Consider the following 21438-nt stretch of genomic DNA (forward strand, 5'->3'; position numbering starts at 1 on the left):
TGCGTGTAGGTGATTGGCAACGCTGTAAACATTTTTATTGACTTTATTTTTACTTGGTTTGTACCACGTGACTCTCAGGCTTATACATGTTTTATTAGTTTTCATGGTATAATATCATGCTGTTTATTCCATTTAATCAATACAACTCGTTCTGCTAAATTGACTTTTGACTTGCATGTATAAGAAATAACCTCACAGGTGTTACCCAATTAAGGAATTGTTTCCAATTTAAAACAACAAAATAGTGGATTATAACATGGAATTGTTTTAGTTTTAATAATTAAGCAGGTTTGTAAAATTGTATTGACTATGTTTTCATTGACTTTCAGAACCACACATGAATGTTCAGATTACATGCATGGTTGATACATGTAGTAATTAATATTTAATTAAATACATGTACATCATTACAAGATTAAGATGTTTACAAAAAATAAAAAAAGTTTGAGAAATCAAAGTTAATTATTGAAGTATATCAAAATGTTTCAGTTTTGTTTACAAACAGATATACAATGAAGTTAAGGTAACAAGACATACAATAATCATCGGATGTCTCTCGTGGGAAAACCCACAACATACTGCATACAATATGTAACTAAATTTCAATTGTTAAGATTGGATTATTATGTTCATTAACATACATGACCATAGTAAATACATTGTATAATTGATAATTGATCAAAATTTTGAAACTTTTTTTAGTTGATATGGACAGAAGAGTTTAATTAATCCAATTTGACTTACAGAATACTTACAGAACCTCAGAATACTGTACCACGACTCTACTGACTGTGCTATCTTACACATTTCCTTCTCCTATTTGTCAGTTCAGTATTAGGACATACTGTCCCACTATGTTGAAAGTGTCCTAGTACAGAGAACAATGTGAACAATCACATTACAATGCATGGCTAAAGTTTAAGTGTCTGTTTTAAAATCAAAGGATTGCTTGCCGTCTAAGCGAAGGTGTTGTTAAGTCGTTGAGCAAAAGAAATCTTACCCTTGTTAACATTTCAGTATTGGTTGATACCAGGAACAGACTTGAAAATGTGTCTATAGTCTTATATAGCTTCCTAAAAGATTGAATTAAAATAATTAAGCTCAAGAATCAATTGATGTTAACTTAGGTTAGAATTTTGTGTGGGCGTAAAGAAGCGATACTCAAAAGTATATAGAGAGAAAAGAAAGGATTACTTGTCCAGTAATAGCATCATATACAAGTCATATTATGATAAACTTAAAAAGTGAAAAACTTTATGTTTTTAATTAAGTTGTGAAGAACTTTTTTATTTTTTGACTTACTTAATTTTGTGTACTTTCTGTTTTAAAATTTTGTTTGATGCACTTGCAATTAAGATCATTGTCAGTATGATCCACTGTATCTGTACAGATAATTTTGTGTTATACAAGAAAATAAGAAACAGATCACTGATACTTTTATATTCCAGACAGGTTAAAAAAAGATACCAAGATGTGGCAGCCCAATATGAACAGCGAGGCTGTCAAAAGGTGTATGGATATTCCCAATCTACCAATGTCCAGTCAGGTAGCCAGACCAGTACCTCCACAAAAACCTTTACAACCAAAACCACCATATGCCTATGATGGCCATCACAATGCTGCAAAACCAGCCAGACCATATTCAGGTGTGCATAAGTACTTTCGTTGCTTACTTTTTGGACATTATATACACTTAAGTTGCTTACTTTTTGACATAACTTAATTTTTCAATCCTTTCACAGGGCCTTTTTGCCTTCTTTTATTAAGTTTAAGGGTGGCTTTCTCAAAAAAAATTCTTTAAAATCATGCAGTTTTCCCCAAAAATTGTATTGATGTTAAGTTTTTTCTTCCCCTTTTGCAAAAAAACTGTATAATTTCCCCCAAATTTAGGGTGGGACAGCTTCCCCAACATGTGAAAAAATCCCTTTCCAGTGAAATAATAACTTCTGAAATCAAGTTATTTTACAGGTATTTCATTTTATTGTGTGTACTTTTTAAAGAGTTAAATCTTTTTAGACATGTTATTCACATATAAATTATATGCGATTTATCTTACTTCATTTGTTGGCATTGATTAATTATTAAATGACTACTTTTTTAGCACCACAGAGAAGAATTACTGCTCCAGGATATTCAGAAGCATGGAGATCTTCAAATCATGCAGAAAATCGTGCACCACCTCGCTCCAGAAGCTACTATGTCAATAATGAATATCCTAAATCTCATCCATATGCTTGTAAGTTAATTCTGTCATTAAAAGTTCCCTTGGGAATAAGTGCTTTGTTATTGCTTCTAATTGCTGTCTAATTACACCATGTTGCCTGCTTCAGAAATTTCAGACTGATATTTGATCAAATCAAGTATGATAATTTTAAGTGCAATATTTCCTTGGATCAAAGAGCAAACAACATTATTTTTGTATGCATATAGTGAAATTAAGCTTAAGTTGGTAAATTCCTGAAGTAATGAATTTAGATCAGAAACAATAGGACATAAAATTACTTAAAAGTATTTATATGTTTATTTTGCTAGCAATTTAGTTGTTTTTATGAAATATCTTTTAGTGTTTTTGGATTTATTTTTTTCACCCTAATATATCTTTATTATCATTGTCTATAGAATATGAGGAATTGAGGATATGGGGTATATCTTTACCATACAGAGTTGTATAGTTACTAAATGTGATGTTTTTTCTATTAATAATTGTGATGTTTTTTCTATTTTTTTTTCATATAATTTACAGCTCGCCAGAGAGAAGGTTTTGTACGGAAGACACTCGGATATCCAGAAGTTCAAAGAGGTCCAAGCACCCCTTTGCCGCCATATGATCCCCTTGGTGACCCTCATCTCACAGAATATTTTGAGCGCAGATTTGGTGCTATTCAATCAGTCGCACGGGTATGTGATGATGATTTGCTTATAAAACAATAAAAAAAGAAATCAGCCGTGTGCACTATATTATAAATAATTTGTACAATCTTCATTTTGGTTTTCTGGGATTTTTAGTAATATGTTTTGCAAAAGCAGTAACAGGAACATTCAGACTTTTTATGCTTAGTAACATTCTTGCACCCATAATGTAGCCTTGCTGTGAAAAATACCGTAATAAAGTGAAATAATATTATTTAATTTCAGAGAAGAGGAGGTCGTCCCTCAAGTGCACCTAGCTCTAGACATACATACACTACTACAGGGAAGAAAATTAAGGCTGATGGTGGAGAAGGTCCCATACTGTATAAGGTGTTTGTGACAACAGCGGATAAAAAAGGAGCCAGTACTGATGCCAAGGTTTGTTTGATCATATTATTATGTTATGACATGTTTTTTATAACTATGAAGTTCACATATATATTATACAGTTACAGACTTATGTCGAGGTCTGTATATAGATTTTTAGACCTGAGAAAAGTTATATTGACCAAGGACAATAGTCAGATCAGGCAGATAAGGTCTGAAAAACTATATATTGACTGAAAAATAATACATGTACTATAATCATAATATAATAAACCACTGTTTATAACAGAGTATATGTTTATCTTTGAGAGAATATCACTCTGTAATAAAACCATTGGGTCTACACGTCTTTTTTGCAGACTCATGATGGCAACACTTATCAGCCACTCAGTCTGATTTCTAACAGAGTAAAGCTTTTATAAAGAGTATACAATATTCTAATTTATAAGAATGTATCAAATAAAATGTAAAGTTTCAAGTGTGAAAGGACACCTACCTTGATTATTATAAATACAGCATCTGGCAGCTGTTTTAAATAGCAAACATTTTGTTGTCTTAGTGGTGTAGAGCAATGTGCTTATATTTATTTGTGTACTAGAGGTTATGAGTTCAAATCTGGTTGGTTGTTGCTGAGACATGTTGCTCTACAAAGGTTAATTATGTAGTGAGAATTGATAGTTTTGTTGTAAAGAGATGATTGCTCTGCAGAGGGTCATTCTGCAGAGGTGTTACTGTATTTACACACTCTTAAAATCATTATTTAGTTTTAAAATATATTTACGGTGATAATTCAAGTTAAACAGTAAATTTACTTTACAACTTTTTATTGAATTTTTCTGTAAGAATTTAATTTGATACATTGTTTATTGAATATTTTATTTGTTGTTATTTAGGTTTTCTTGTCACTGAAAGGAACTAAAGGGAAGATAACTCGTACAAGACTGTCAAAGAAGGCGGGGTCTGTAAAGTCTAGTAAAAAAGTAGCATTTAAGTTCTCAAAGGGTACCACACACATGTTCAAGATACGAGGACCGGAATTAGGCGAAATTAAATCTCTAGTCATGGAGGTATGTTCAGTCTTCACTGTTTGTTGTCTGACATTGTTGTGTGAAATAAGACTTTGTAAGCTTTGTATAATGGTTATATATAGGGAAGAACTTACAGAAATTTTCTTTTTACATCAGCTCTATCCTGTTTAATTTGTCACTTAGATCTAATTTGTTCAAAGGGGTATTTCGAGGAATAATATATTTCCGATATTTGGTCATATTCTTTCTTCAAGGTAAAAAGAATCAAAGTGACATGCTACTTTTCATTTTGATGGGGTCACATAATTTTCAGTCACATAATGTTGTAACAAAAAGTTGAGTTACTAATATACAAAATGTACCAAGTAACAAATTACAACATATAGCTGGTTACCAACTTACTTGGCTGTAAATGATACATATAGCAATGTTTTGTGATAAATAATATGTTGTAGAATAATGCATGATTCAAGTTCAAATGCATAGAAATATAATCAGGAAAGTCTGTGTAATAAATAAGAAAGCATTTGAATGATAAACCATGCATAATATACTTCAGGGTAAGAAAAATTAAGATTTATTTCCATTGTTACAACGTAATCGAAAGAGAATTGATAAAAATATGTTGAGCTACATTGAGCAGAATAATATTTTCTGACATCAACTGGTTTATTTACATCAAATCTGATGTCATAGGTCATGTCAGCATTCTTTTTTATGCCATTCATATAAAGTGAAATAATGAAATCCACTGCCTGGTTTGTTTAGTAGGGAAATAATTTGAAGTGTGTTAGAATAATAAAAGTTTAAGCTGCAACTGCTATGTTACTATTTTTAGCATGATGGTATAAAGAAAGAAGATGGCTGGTTCCTACAGGAAGTGGAAATTGTCAACACCAAGAGAAAAAAGTCCTGGCTATTCATGTGTAACTCCTGGTTATCATTGTACCATAGTGACGGTCATTCAAAGAGAGAATTTTTTCCACATTTAGGCTCAAAAACAGGTACGCAGAATTATTTTCCAAAAACCATGGGATTTATTTCTGCACATAGATAATTGAAATGTTTGCATGTTTCCCTCATTTATTCATGAACTCTGTTTTGTGAGGAAGCTATCCAGCTAGCTGATGGAAGGTCAGTGGTTCTACTCAAGTGTGAGCATGTGCCAGAAATAATGCTGTGAAATCACCATATATCTTTAATTACTTTAACCAGTGTAACTTAAAACCCAACTTTAATTTTGTTCTCACTTTAGACAAAAGTATGTCAATGATTCATTTTACAGCCATATGAATATCTGTAATATATTTGATGTTGAATTGGCAGGCCTGGATTGGATGGTAGAATGCATTACATTTTAAGACATTTAAGATTATTATATTTGTTATTACTTTTAAATAAAATGCATAGTCACTGTTCAATTGTTTTAGTTTTATATGACTTATTTTATATAATATATTTTCCCAATTTTAGATTATGAAATAGTGGTTGTTACTGGTGACATACTCAATGCAGGCACAGACTCTAACGTGTTTATAACCATATTTGGTAAAACGGGAGCTACGGCTAAAACTCATTTAAAAAGTGTCAAAAGTAAACAGCCCTTTCAACAAGGAACCAGCAACCTGTTTAAAATTCATTCAAATTGTGTTGGACCTCTTACAAAAATCAAAATAGAACATGATAATGTAGGTTTTGCACCCGGCTGGTATTTGGAAAGGGTAAGTTTTTATTTGATTTTGCTTATGTTTTTGGCCATTTTGTAAAGCAGCGTTAGGTAGTTTTTGTCATTGTTACATGTATTCATATTTTGTTGTCAGGTTTCTTGCTGTAATTGAAGAAAGATTTTTATTCAAATCTTGCTAGAAACTGTTGATTTGAGATAGAAATTTGAATTTGACCCAGTGAACTTCTTCTGCATTGCAGATTCTCATGCTTAGATGAGTGATCTAAGGACATAATCATTATATATGTTAGTTTGTGATCTATTCAAAATATCATGGTGAAGTTTTTTCTTGACAAATATGTAGAATTTTATTGAAATTATTTAAAATCTGTTCCCTAACATTTTTCCTATGAAAAAGTTTTGTTTAAACTTACTTTTTTGTCCTTTATATATCATGATAACTGTAAATGAAGTATATTGATTATTTCAATTTAAAACAACTTCTATTTCATTTCAGCTAACTCTGTTTCAAAACAGTTTATTTACAAAAACAGTGTTGTTTAATTTTATTTTCATTGTTCGTTTGTTAGATTGTTGTGACAGATTTATTACACCCAAAATGGAAGTATTATTTCCCGTGTAATCAGTGGCTAGCGAAGGACGAAGGAGATGGTGCAATATGCCGCACTCTGTTGGGTAGTAGAGATCCATTTGCTGTCAGGAAAGGTAAAAATAGGATATTGTATATTTCTATAAATTGTGATTGCTGTGAATTTGTGGTTTCCTCCCTTGGTTTGTTAAATCTTTTCAAAAACACATAATGATATTAAATTTTATGAGTTCTTCTTGGGTGAAGCAGTTGTTAATAAATTATTTATGATTATACTTGATAATATTTAGACAGATGTTGTAAGCAATCAAGTAACTTAAACATTCTAATCATTTGGGTTAAGAAAATGATGCATATAGGAGTTACATAGGAGTCACCAGTTTGTTGATTGAAAAAGTTTGTCAAATTTGATGCAATGTTCATAACAGTCCAATATGTCCAAATGGTCAAGGTCACATACTTTGGATCACTTGTGCTTCACCACAGTGGGTATAAATCCCACAAGTGACTTTGGATTGTTTCAAATGAGGAAGCTATTCAGGTAGCTTTAGGAAGGTCAGTGGCTCTACTATAGTGCCTGCTTTAGTCTGAAATAAGATACAAAGGAGCACCATCATTTCCACCAATATAGCTGGAAAGTTGCCATATGATCTTTAGAGTGTCTATGTGACTTAAAACCCAACCAAAACTAAAGTCAGCACTAATCGAATTTGAAAAATACTGAAGAGTTATGTTTCACCTTTACTGTCATATTTCATTTTGATCAAGCAGTATTTTTACCCATACTTTGTATTAGGTTCAGAGCTGGTATAAGTACAGTTGTTTTAAACAAACTTTTATCTGAATCAACCATATACAAAAACATTCAGTATATGTTCATATTTTGATAATTATAGTAGTGTACAAAAAGGGTGGTAAGTTGCAGTATTATTTATTTTCTTAAGTAATATGCATGTTACTAGTACTTTATTTTGGCGATGGCACTAGGGTCATAATATTGCATTATTATGGTACATGAGTTGCATGTAAATGCATGTTTCAAGTCATTGTGACTTTAAAAAGCATGTTTTATATTTTTCTTCTACAGGAATTGGTGAGCATGAGATAGTATTATTTCATAGAAAATATCCTTATTTTCAAAATGTGTATTATGTTCATTTGTTTTGATGTCTTGTCATTTTATTTCACTTTAAGCCAACAAAACAATTTTTTTAGTACAAGTTTCTACTTTTTTATCAATCATTCAGGGAAATTTGAGTCTGCTTGGTTAGCACAATAGGTAGAACATTGAAATTGTTATCTAGGGGTCACTGGTTCTATACCCAAGTGACGTGACATTTTTCCATGACATTGAGTCTTTAATGGGAGGTATATCCAGCGAGCTTATGGACCATGGATGGTTTTAATCAGGTGCACGTAAATGCCTAAAATAATGCATGGAAGGGCACCTGAGGTGTTCCTCCACCAGTAAAACTGGAAAGTCGCCATATGACCTTTTACTGTATTGGTGCGATGTAAAATCCAATAAAAAAACAACTAAAAAACTTAATTTCTTCACAAAACCATGATATTTTTACAGTCACTTTTCTATCCTGTAAATACATGATAATGTAAGCATAACAATAAAGAAATAGGACAGATTTATGCAATTTATACAGTTGATACTTATTTCATCAAATTATTATATCATTTAGTTTGTAATAATTCATGTGCAGCTTTAAGTTTAGACTATCAATTCTGGTTCAACCAATCAGTTCAAGCTTGTTTGTTTTATTTGTCCTGTATGTCGCTTCATGATACTCTATCTAAATGTCTGTTTGTCTGTTTGTATGTCTGTTGTTGTAAGTAAGGTTTTATGTTAAGGATTTTCCCAAAAAAATTATGAATCTTTACAAAGCTTATAATAAGAATTACACATACTCTATAACAATTACTACCTGTCTCTCTGAATCAAATTTTACCAATATTTTGCCACAGGATCTTGTTATTATATTAATAATTAACATCAATGTCCAATGCTTTCACCATATACAAAAAAAATGTAATTTTAGTATGGACAATTTAATAGGATTGTAATTAGACTTTTCTGACGGTAGTTGGACTTGGGGGTAAATTATTGATAGTTTTTTAGCTACAATTTTTAGCTCGACTTTTTTTTTTTTGAAAAAAAAAGTAGAGGTATTGTTATAGTCAGGTCGGCGTTGCCGTTGCCGTTGCCGTTGCCGTCCGAAAACTTGTACCTGGATCATAACTTTTTTATTTCTTGGTGTATTGTCTTCATACTTGGCCACAACAACCCTTGGGACAAGACCTTTCAGTAGACCACACTAACCTTGACCTTCATCCATAAATGACCTTGACCTTCAAGGTTAAAAGTCCAATTTTTGCTAGTTCATGCTGTTATTGGCTGTAACTTTGTTATTTTTGAATGGATTGTCTTCAAACTTGAACATAATAATCTTCAAGGATATCCCTTAAAAATAACCAGTCAGACCTTGACATTCACTCATCAATGACCTTGACTTGAAGGTCAAATTATTGAAATTTTCATTTTTTTGGCTATTATTGGCTGTAACTTTGTTATTTTTTGAATGGATTGTCTTCAAACTTGAACATAATAATCTTCAAAGATAACTGTTAAAAATATACTGAAAGACCTTGACCTTCACTCATTAATGACATTGTCTTTGAAGGTCAAATTATTGAAATTTTCATTGTTTTGGCGGTAACTGACTGTAACTTTGCTATTTTTGAAGGGATAAACTTCATATTATAACAGAACATTCTTAAGGACCAGACCTTGTTGTTTATCAAACCCAAATTTGCTTGGGCTCTTTAATGACCTTGACCTTGAAGGTTATATTACTGAATTTTCTCAGATTGTGCATTTATTGGTGTGTGTGTATGTATATGTATTATATATATATATATATAAATGTGTGTGTGTGTGTGTGTATGTATGTATGTATGTATATGTATATATATATATATATATATATATATATATATATATATATATATAATAGGTATATATATATATATATATATATATATATATAATAGGTATATATATATATATCAAATAGATATATATACATACATTATATATATATATATATATATATATATATATATATATATATATATATATATATATATATTATATATAAATATATATATATATATATATATACATATTTATATACATATATATATATATATATACATATATATATATATATATATATATATATATATACATATATATATATATATGCATGTATATATATATATATACACACACACACACATATACATATATATATATATATATATATAAATTGCGTCATTTTTTCTATTTTTAGAAATTGCATCATTTTTTTCTATTTCTAGAAATTGCGTCATTGTTGCTATTTTTAGAAATAGCTTCATTTTTTTTTCTATTTTTAGAAATTGCATCATTTTTTTCTATTTTTAGAAATTGCGTCATTGTTGCTATTTTTAGAAATTGCGTCATTTTTTCTATTTTTAGAAATTGCGTCATTGTTGCTATTTTTAGAATTTGTTGCTATTTTTAGAAATTGCGTCATTGTTGCTATTTTTAGAAATTGCGTCATTTTTTCTATTTTTAGAAATTGCGTCATTTTTTCTATTTTTAGAAATCAGTCATTTTTTTTTATTTTTAGAAATTGCGTCATTTTTTTATTTTTAGAAATTGCATCATTTTTTACTCTATTTTTAGAAATTGCATCATTTTTTTCTATTTTTAGAAATTGCGTCATTTTTTCTATTTTTAGAAATTGTGTCATTGTTGCTATTTTTTAGAAATTGCGTCATTTTTTTTATTTTTAGAATTTGTTGCTATTTTAAGAAATTGCGTCATTTTTTCTATTTTTAGAAATTGCGTCATTGTTGCTATTTTTAGAAATTGCGTCATTTTTTTCTATTTTTTAGAAATTGCGTCATTGTTGCTATTTTTAGAAATTGCGTCATTTTTTCTATTTTTAGAAATTGCGTCATTTTTTTCTATTTTAAGAAATTGCGTCATGTTGCTATTTTAAGAAATTGCGTACTGTTGCTATTTTTAGAAATATGCTTAATGTTTCTTTTCATATATATACAAAATATATAAAGAAAACTAATGTGACAAGACAGACCAACTAAATTTATAAAAAGGAAACGTTAATATATGTTCAAACCTTTCTATGTATGCGTTTAGAAAAAGTAAAAAGTCGAGCGTTGCCCCCGCCCGGCGGTGGCTCTTGTTAACTTAAACCTGTAACTTGTATATAGGGAGACTGGTATACTCTTGTTGAAGGTAAACCCTGAAATGAAATTCCTGATACTTACACAGGAAAGTTTACCTTCAAAGTAAGATAAATCCATTATATAAATTGGGCAGGATCAAGATTTTAAAGCAAAGCCAAAAACCAAAAATTTATTCTCTCATATTTTTGATAAAATGATTATGATATGTCACTACAGGAATTTTAATCCTTTATAAAATTTTAACATTTAACTGTTACCAGTGTTTTATACAGATACATGTTCATCTCTTTCCAGACACAAAGTACAAAGTGACTGTATACACTGGAAACAAGAAAGGTGCAGGGACTGACGCCAATGTTTATATCATACTGTTTGGAGAAAATGGTGACTCTGGTGAGAAAAGGCTCGATGATTCAAGAAACAATTTCGAGAGAGGACAGTAAGTGGTTTTACTCTGTTGAACCCCCCCCCCCCAAGCTTGCTATAGTTTGACTGGTTTTTTTTTCAATAAATGTAATTATAACAGTCTTAATACAGTCAAACATGACCAGGAAATGAGATATTTTTATGGTAGCCTTATATATGCACAATGAAAATTTAGATAGAATTATTTTTTAAATAAAATGAGTGGTATGTAAAGACAGGTTTTACTATATTTCATGTTGCCTGTTTTAGAGGTGGTATTATTGCTCATGTTCTTCTGTATAAATGTATTCATTTTCATAAAAAAAAAATTTGTGTTGTAAGTAAAATATGACAATAATAATCAAGGATCATTTGAGCTCGTTTGTCCATTCTGCTGTATTTGTTCCTACTCAAGCTACATGGGCCTTCCACCAGGGACATTATTAACTATTCCTTCATGTTGTAAAGCTATCAAAGTTAAGCTTTTGGTAGGTTGGAGGTTGATGGCTGCCTGATTAACAATGCTAGGTGTGTATAAGAGCCCTGTCCAAAAAAGAAATTCTACAGCTAATTTCATAAAAAATATTTTTAAATTTTTGGAATTGGTTGTTCTTTTCCCATACACAAATTCAATTTTCTCAAAGATTTGGTTGAACGTGATTTATGTTAACTTGAACGCCTAAATTTATTCTTTATATTTTATGTTTTATAACTGAATTATTTGTTGAAAAATCTAACATAAAGTTTGATTGAGCAAGACAACATTCAAAATAGATTATCTCTAAACTCCTATCAAGTCAAGTAATATGTTCATATTTTAAATGCAAAAGTTTGCAAGTATAAATAAGAGGGGAAAATAAAAAAAACAAACAACAAAAAAACAATACTTGCATGATTTCCAACATCTTGAAGTTTGCCAGTTTTGAAATTTGAGTACGCCTTTTTCATCTTTGATTCTAAACACAAGTTACTTTTGTTTCATTTAATATGATACCAATTATCTTACAATCTGGTATCTGTTTGTATCAAATTACAGTTATAGGATATTTAAGAGTTACAGTTGTTGGCTCTTTTTTGTTTTTTGCAATAACCAAGATATTAACTCTGCATGCTAAATATTGGCATGTCTATCTTTCAATCTGTGCAAAAGTGTTTATATTTTTTTTGGGGAAAATTTCAGAGTGCATAGTAATAGTTAATAGCAATCAGTGCAGACTATGATAAGATGGCACAGATGTACTGGCATGCCTTGGTCTGCACTGGTCACATGGGTATATTCAATTGCTGTCAGCTGGCTTAGGGTTAAGCTGAATTGTACAGAATGCTTGTTTGAACCAATTTTATATCCACTACCTCAAACTAACCAGGGTACGAACCCACAACCCTGGATTGTGGGGCAGACGTCTTAACCATTAACCTGTTTAAACTTTCCTTTGTTTTTTGTTGTTAGCTTGACTTTTTGAATAAACAGGTAGAGCTGTTGTACTCACCCTGGCATCGGCGTCTGCTACGGGGTCACACTTTGGTTACATTTTTGCTTGCCAGTTGGTATCTTCAAAACTACTGAAAGGAATGGTTTGAAACTTCACATACTTACTTGAGAGCATAATAGGAGAACGCCTACAATTTTAAATGTTTTTTAACGGAATTTTGATTCTTTTTGATGTTAGAAAATTCTATATTATCTAGGCTCTTGTTTAACTATCAAGCACTGAGAATACTCAAACACGCTGGCTTACTGACATGTCTTGGTTTTTTTTATTTATTGACATGAATTATGATAATGTTTAATCTCCTAGTACCAGTTTTAAAATTTCTTACATATGAGCCGTGTCATGACAAAACCAACATAGTGGGTTTGCGACCAGCATGGATCCAGACCAGCCTGCGCAGTCAGGTCAGGATCCATGCTGTTTGCTTACAGACCCTATAACAAGTAAAGAATCTGATAGCTAACAGCATGGATCCTGATCAGACTGCGCAGGCTGGTCTGGATCCATGCTGGTCGCAAACCCATTATGTTGGTTTTGTCGTGACACGGCTCAAAATTATTTTTTTTATCCTATTATGATTTTTTTCCTCAGACAGTATTCATTTTATCCTGGTTTTATATCATTTATTGCGTAAATTACCCATTTCTCATGTTTTATTGTGAGATATTTTAATTATCTCTTGTCATACACATGTAACCTTCTCCATTCCACACTACTTTAATGATTCAAAAACATACATGGCATAATTCAATTAAACTATAACATGTTTTGTCCATTAAACGTTTTTGGAATAGCTCAAGATGTTCTATCACTCAGAAATCACTGTTAAAATATTCAATAAACAAGTTAATCTTTCTCCTCGAAATTTTCACTTAATCAGAAACACAAAAATAATCAGTTTTCCCATCAATATTTTGTATTCCTATGTATACCTGCTACAGCAATTCTTACTTAATGATATTATGTCAAGAGGGTTATCGGCTGGGTAAAAACTCACCAAGCACTTAAGATTTTCATGAAATATTTCTATAATGAATGTATGGCAATAAAAGTCTGTGGAATATGAAATAATGTTTTAAGTTCCCTGCTGATTGAACTATAATTTACTTTTTGTGCTATTCATTATCTGTACTTACCATTTTACTTATGAAGTTTCAGGGGCCTTCCAGGAGCCCAATTGTACGATTTTTTTCAGGGGCCCTAGAGCCCAGTTGTACAACAGTTTTCAGGGGCTCTTGAGCCCAATTGTACAAGACTTTTCAGGGGCCCTCGAGCCCAGTTATACTAGAGTTTCAGGGGCACTGCAGCCCAATTACACTAGAGTTTTAGGCACCCCGTGATTTCTCCATGCTTTGGAATCACTTGCCATTTAACCCACAACTTGCTTAATTTTTGTTGAATGGGTTTTCACTGCTTTTAAACTTTGGACAGTCCAAAATTCAGATACAAAGTAGATAAATTAAGCTGCCTGGCCAGGCTCCTGTGATATGATATACACAAGTAGTTATTTTATTATCACATACCCATGCCGCTTTTTTGACCCAGTAAAAATGGAAGTGCACGGCTGTGCATATATTTTGATGTGATGTTATTTTCGTTATATAAACATAGCGTAAAGATGCGTTAAATGTTAGCATTTTACTATAGGCATAGTGAAAAATTGGTCATTTTTACTTCATACTGTCTTTAGTTTTGGTATGTGATAAATAGAATATTAAATTTATTGAACTTGTAGAATAATATATTACGTTCGCCAGAGGCTCGAAAAATATAATTTCATTCAATCAGTTCAGTATTAAACTTACACTTATATAAATTATATTATCAGATAAAATTTTATAAGTGTACTTTAAAAATTCAGAAAGTAGGTAAGACAGCCAGGGGCCATAACTCTGCTTTGTATATTGTTAAAATTTCAACATCATTTTGTACTTTAAAGTGTAATAATGTGTTTTTCTGTAGGGTAGTTATTTTTATTACCACAGGCCAGTTGTTTTTAATCACTAGATAAAAGAATTGTACAAGGATTGAAACAGCAGGTTGTGCATAACACAGTGTTTATTTATTTCTAGTAGAATTGGAATGCACCCATCGGCAAGGCATAAATTATGCTACTTTCTGTAAAGGTGCTTGTTATTTTTCAAGGCATTTAAGTAAAATGTTTAATGTATTATTCAGTGTAATAGAAATGAACAACTGCATTTTCTGAAACATTTTTATTAGAATTACAGTCGAACTTCGTTCGCTCGAACTCGGAGGGCCTGTGTAAATTTGTTCGAGAGATCGGTAGTTCGAGCCAACCGAGGTTGAACTATTATTACGTTGATCATATGCCTAAAGGTTTTCCTAGCTTACATCGGTCGAATGATAAATGCGTCAATATAATTGTTTGTTAGTACATCTGTTCGTCGAATACTTCATATTTAGAATTATTACCCCAGTGTTATAATTAAGTATTAACGGTACGCTGTGTTAATCTATATTCATACATATTGTAATTGGTTGAGTTCGATTGGGCAATCACACCAAACTTGTTGAACAATGTTCAAAATATATTTCTATGTTTATAATGGGATGAATTTAATTTTAAAAAATAAATTAATGGAATATTTATTAAAAAACATTTACAGTAGCATCTATTTGTAGTCATTTACTAAAATGAACACACATACAAGTATCATTCTATTAATAGATAACCACGGTTGTAATTAAAGCCGTACGGGTAAATGTCATTCTTTATTGGCATGCATATTTCACTTATTTCACAAATTATTTTCTTTTTATCATTACCATAAACGGCAAATCAACAATATTATCATACAAATAAATCGGTTACAACACCTCTTATTTTGTATCAATTAACCTTAATTACCTCTGTCACGATCACGAGGTGTTAAAAACATGTGTCGCCCACTGTCATTTATTTAGGACATACCGACTGTTCGACCGAAACGGTGTGATTTCTACTATATTTCTGCTGAAGGGACCAGAGATCAGGTTCGAGCGATCGGTATTTGAGCGATCTGAGGTAGAACAATATATATCATATAAGAATTTTGCCGGGACTGGGCGATGAGTTCGAGCGAAGGGAGGTATTCGAGCGATCCGAGTTCGAGCAAACGAAGTTTAACTGTATCTTAAAAGAACATGCTTTTTGAGTACAAACAACCAAATTTCTGCACTCAGTTCAAGATAAGACTGCTTATTTATCTTATTAAAACTAACTCTTGCAATTTTACATTTGTAAGTTAAGTCTAGTTATATTTTTGCTGGTATAAATATTATAGGCAGGTTTAGTCTAGTTGGTATTTAATTGCTGGCTAAGTCTAGTTATAATTTCACAGGTTTATATAGGCAGGTTCAGTCTAGTTGGTATTTATTTGCTGGCTAAGTCTAGCTATAATTTCACAGGTTTATATAGGCAGGTTTAGTCTAGTTGGTATTTTTGCTGGCTAAGTCTAGCTATAATTTTACAGGTTTATATAGGCAGGTTTAGTCTAGTTGGTATTTATTTGCTGGCTAAGTCTAGCTATAATTTCACAGGTTTATATAGGCAGGTTTAGTCTAGTTGGTATTTTTGCTGGCTAAATCTAGCTATAATTTGACAGGTTTATATAGGCAGGTTTAGTCTAGTTGGTATTTTTGCTGGCTAAATCTAGTTATAATTTCACAGGTTTATATAGGCAGGTTTAGTCTAGTTGGTATTTTTGCTGGCTAAATCTAGCTATAATTTTACAGGTTTATATAGGCAGGTTTAGTCTAGTTGGTATTTTTGCTGGCTAAGTCTAGCTATAATTTCACAGGTTTATATAGGCAGGTTCAGTCTAGTTGGTATTTATTTGCTGGCTAAGTCTAGCTATAATTTCACAGGTTTATATAGGCAGGTTCAGTCTAGTTGGTATTTATTTGCTGGCTAAGTCTAGCTATAATTTCACAGGTTTATATAGGCAGGTTTAGTCTAGTTGGTATTTATTTGCTGGCTAAGTCTAGCTATAATTTTACAGGTTTATATAGGCAGGTTTAGTCTAGTTGGTATTTTTGCTGGCTAAATCTAGCTATAATTTTACAGGTTTATATAGGCAGGTTTAGTCTGGTAGGTATTTTTTTGCTGGCTAAGTCTAGCTATAATTTTACAGGTTTATATAGGCAGGTTTAGTCTAGTTGGTATTTTTGCTGGCTAAGTCTAGCTATAATTTTACAGGTTTATATAGGCAGGTTTAGTCTAGTTGGTATTTTTGCTGGCTAAATCTAGTTATAATTTTATAGGTTTATATAGGCAGGTTTTGTCTGGTAGGTATTTTTTTTCTGGCTAAGTCTAGTTATAATTTTACAGGGTTATATTGGTAGGTGGTTTAGTCTAGCAATTTTTAGGAAGGAACACAGGTAGTTTGTTTTGTCTTAAAGTTATGGTTTGGCAGGTATATATAAATTATTGCTATGACAAAACCATATTTTAATGTTTAAAATGTGGGCACCTGAGACCTTCAGTTTGCTTTAAAAGTGAACCAAGCTCAGGCTGTTTAAGATTTCTTTGCCACAAGAAGAACAAATTGAGTTGTGGTTCCAATATTTGATAATCAAAAAGAAATAGTGTCTAGTATTTTCTCAGATTTATTGGTTACCAGGTGATATAACACCTGTAGCTGCTGAGTGGTATTCAAGGTGGTAACATAAAATTTGTAACAGGTTCCAGAATTACAGTAATTGCGGGAAGAGGAAAACAGCTAATGTCTTCCTCACATATTCTCTTCTTTTATATCTATAGCAGTTTTTTAGGGCCATGCTCCTCTAACATTGTATTTTTTATCAAATGTTTAATCAATTTCAAGCCCTTTCCCTTAGCTCTCTACCCACAGCACTCTACCCCTGGATGATTGCAGGAAAATGCCAAGGAAATGAAACCAACTTTTTACTCTAATGCTTGTCTTCTGCACTGCCAAATCTATTCAATGGCTCTTTTTGTGACAGAATAGCAGGTGATATTCCATTTCACATTGCAGGATTTTATTGGGGATGGGCAAGGCTTGAAACAGGGGGTTTGGTAATCTAAAAGACAAAGCCCGAACTGTTATCCAATGATTAGATATTGGGTAGCAGGAGTTACAATAGACTGGTGCATTAGTTGACAAGATTTCTTTCTTTGATCTTTACAAAGGGGGAAAAATGAGACTAAGAATGTCAAAGTTTTACCATGTTTTTTAAAATGTTATGAAACAAAGTTTTTTGTTGTCAAAAAAAAAAAACAAAACAAAAAAAAACAGGAAAAACAAAAAACCTGCAGAAATGAAACGGGTTGAGGATATCTCCCTGTAATAGTTTAAAGGTTTTGATATAATTCTAAAAGATTCGATTGGTTCCTTGTTTTTCCCATTTTTTGTACATGTATACTGCTAAAATTTTATATTTGTATTTTATTTCCACTCAAACTGTTTTAACTCTTATCCTGCTGAGGCAAGTGAATATACCCATGTGATCACTGCAGACCATGATTGGTGACAGCTGAATATACCCATGTGATCAGTGCAGACCACTATTGGTGGCAGCTGAATATACCCATGTGATCAGTGCAGACCACAATTGGTGGCAGCTGAATATACCCATGTGATCAGTGCAGACCACAATTGGTGGCAAGTGAATATACCCATGTGATCACTGCAGACCATGATTGGTGGCAGCTGAATATACCCATGTGATCAGTGCAGACCACAATTGGTGACAGCTGAATATATCCATGTGATCAGTGCAGACCACTATTGGTGGCAGCTGAATATACCCATGTGATCAGTGCAGACCATGATTGGTGGCAAGTGAATGTACCCATGTGATCACTGCAGACCATGATTGGTGGCAGCTGAATATACCCATGTGATTAGTGCAGATTACAATCAGCAGGCACATATTTGCTGTTCAATCTTGGTCTGCACTGTTGGCTTTTCTGTCAGTTCTTATTTTGAAATTTTGCTTACAAATGATGAATGTTTTTATCTGATATTGAAAGACGAATAAGTTCATTTATGATATATAGCATTGTAATTAAAGGTTAATATATTTTCTCTGTTCATTCCAGGAAGGATGAGTTTACATTTGAATGTCCATGCCTGGGTAGATTGGAGAGAATTCGTATAGGTCATGACAATGCGGGATTTGGACCTGGCTGGTTCCTTGAAAAGGTAAGAATTGTTTCAGGTTCCTTCCTGCTTGTTTTTCAGGTCTTAAGTTCCTATATATTTTTTCAGTTGCAAGGCTCTTATGATTCTATGTTCAAAGTTATATCTGAGGTATTTGATTGGTCAGAAATGAGCAAAGAATTTAAATTGACCAATGAAAATCTTGAGATTTGAGACAAAGCTCAGGAAAAGTTTTATACCCTCTAGGACCTACCCTTACCTTTTCTAGTCTTAAGTTCCTATGATATTTTTTTGTTCAGACTCCCACACAAAAGTTTTTAACCACAGGTTTTGTGAGGGAAAAATCTGGTAAAACTATTGCTGAATTATTTTATAACCATGTTCATCGCTTATGTTTTAGTTTTTTTGTGCGATAGAAATGTAGCCTTGATTATGTTATATGTATTTTAAATTGAGTCTTCCCCTTTCTTTATGAAGATGCATATTAACACACATTGATCATCTAAAATCTGTTATATTGAATTTTTACTGTTAAATCCGAGGTAAAGGGTCCATTGTATAAAGGTTTGCTAAAACCCAGATGTTCATTTGGGAATTTAAACTACCAATGCAATGTGACCTTGAAGAATAAATTGGGTTTTATTAAGTTAAATTTGATATCTAATCACCCATCTTATATCAACAGATTCAAGTCACACAAGTGATTCTCTCTTCTCGTCATTTGCACTTTTTGTTTTGAGAGTACCGGTATTTGCTATGTTCATATGCTATTTTCGTGCTTTTTTTTAACAGTTTTAATTTATTTTCAAGGCCATTTTCCTGTCTTTTACAATGTTAATTTATTTACCCTAGTTTGATTACCCAAATCAGATCTTCACTGTGAAGGTAGCATGAGACCCAGACATTTGGCAGGTGTCCATTAATTATGATATCAATTAATTTAATTTCATTTACATTATCTCCTTATACCTTAAAGTAGTTTATTATAGAATGTAATTCAGTTGAAGGAGCTATAAGAATACAAACACCCTCAAGTCTGTACCAGGAAAGAACTGGTACTAAGCAATAAGTGTAAAAATGTCTTGCTCTGGGTTTGAACCAACTTCACAGGCCAGCAATCCTTAGAATACTAGTCAGATGTTTTTACCGCTTGCCACATATACTCTGGCATATCATAAGGTCTTTATTCTGAAGCTAACATTTAAGGTCAACAGTTTTCACCAAGGTGCCTGAACTTGAAAGATGCATGAGGCTAGCACCTTGCCCTCTCTTTACCAGTGAACATTCATATTAATCGTATGATTTCAATGTTGATTTTGTTACATATATTCTAAATCCTCTGTTTTCTCAGTCATGTCACAGAAAACTAAATTTACCAACCCCATCACAAAGACCACATCACACAAATAAAATCAAACAACAGAACAAAGTCCTAAATATCTTTAACACCACAAAAGCAACAACAAATTCCACCCTCATTACAGAAAAAAATGTTAAACAAAAAAAAGAAGTCTTTTTCCTAAGCTACTAAAACAAGAACAAATCTTTCACCATGATTTAAAAACAGCAACAAAAACAAATGAGCCGCGTCACGACAAAACCAACATAATGCGTTTGCGACCAGCATGGATCCAGACCAGCCTGCGCATCCGCCCAGTCTGATCAGGATCCATGCTGTTCGCTTTCAGTTTCTCCACTTGTAACAGAGTTGGTAAGCCCTGATCAGACTGCGCGGATGCGCAGGCTGGTCTTGACCCATGCTGGTCGCAAACCCACTATGTTGGTTTTGTCGTGACGCGGCTCAAATCTCATATTCCAATCACGTCATAGAAGATAGCAACAACACCCCATATCTCACATCAAAAAAAGAGTCAAATTTATTTCTTGTAATAAAAGTATTTAACTAATTATTAATAGGAATATCAAAGAGGTTTACAGTCTGTATATTCAAGTAATGTACAAATGATTTGTTTACTGTATATCTTGAGAATATATATATTGCTATAAATCAATGTCTGATAAGAGAAAATTGATAATGTCTAAGATAAAGTGCACAGATACTAAAATTTTAATTTAGGCCAACAAATATTATATATCATTTCTGTCCCTTCTCTTTAGGTATGTATTGAAATGAGTTATGCCCCAGTCTGTTGCAACTATGGCCTACTTTTAACTTTTTGCTGTCCTCTCTCAAGGCAAAGGTTTTTGTTGGTGAAGTTCCAAGAATTTATGGTGATGAAGGGATCATTGCCTAAATTTCAAAATTGGAGACAAACAATATTAACTTTGGCCTGACAAATTCAATTCTGCATGATAACATGTATTTTAGACCTGTTGAAAATTAGAGCACAGCAAGTCAAATATTAGAATAATGTCTAGTCATTTGCTTATAGATTAGAAAAAAAAGTCTTGTTTAAGCTGATCTGTCAGATAAAAGGGAAAAGATTGAGTTATATAATTCATTCAATGTACATAGTTGATCAATTGAATGAAGATGCATTGTAAATCAAAGAAAGGCTTCCTAAAGGCTCTGGAGGTTGCAAGGTCCATGCAACATCAATGAATAATTGTTCCATTATCAAAGGTAGGCTTCTTGAAGTCT

The 21438-nt window shown here is 32.1% G+C and overlaps 1 protein-coding gene across 11 annotated transcripts in view; it reads left to right on the forward strand.

Moving 5' to 3' along the window:
• The first annotated feature begins 96 nt into the window (after nt 1–96).
• Nucleotides 97–21438, forward strand: part of LOC132717040 (lipoxygenase homology domain-containing protein 1-like) — a 91825-nt gene continuing 70483 nt past the window's right edge. For 5 of the 11 annotated variants that reach the window (XM_060700415.1, XM_060700412.1, XM_060700417.1 and 2 more), the window contains exons 1-11: nt 97–288; nt 1449–1646; nt 2102–2236; nt 2744–2898; nt 3136–3288; nt 4131–4304; nt 5104–5269; nt 5739–5986; nt 6522–6657; nt 11105–11249; nt 18776–18878. In XM_060700415.1, coding sequence (XP_060556398.1) covers nt 1472–1646; nt 2102–2236; nt 2744–2898; nt 3136–3288; nt 4131–4304; nt 5104–5269; nt 5739–5986; nt 6522–6657; nt 11105–11249; nt 18776–18878 — 1590 coding nt within the window. In that variant the 5' untranslated portion in view covers nt 97–288; nt 1449–1471. The remainder of the gene's footprint in view (nt 289–1448; nt 1647–2101; nt 2237–2743; nt 2899–3135; nt 3289–4130; nt 4305–5103; nt 5270–5738; nt 5987–6521; nt 6658–11104; nt 11250–18775; nt 18879–21438) is intronic. The other 6 variants (XM_060700419.1, XM_060700420.1, XM_060700421.1 and 3 more) reach the window with 3 other exon arrangements.

The sequence above is a fragment of the Ruditapes philippinarum genome, unplaced genomic scaffold (genome assembly GCF_026571515.1).
Source record: "Ruditapes philippinarum isolate M1 unplaced genomic scaffold, ASM2657151v2 ctg121_1_1_1_1, whole genome shotgun sequence".
NCBI classification, from domain to species: Eukaryota; Metazoa; Mollusca; class Bivalvia; order Venerida; family Veneridae; genus Ruditapes; species Ruditapes philippinarum.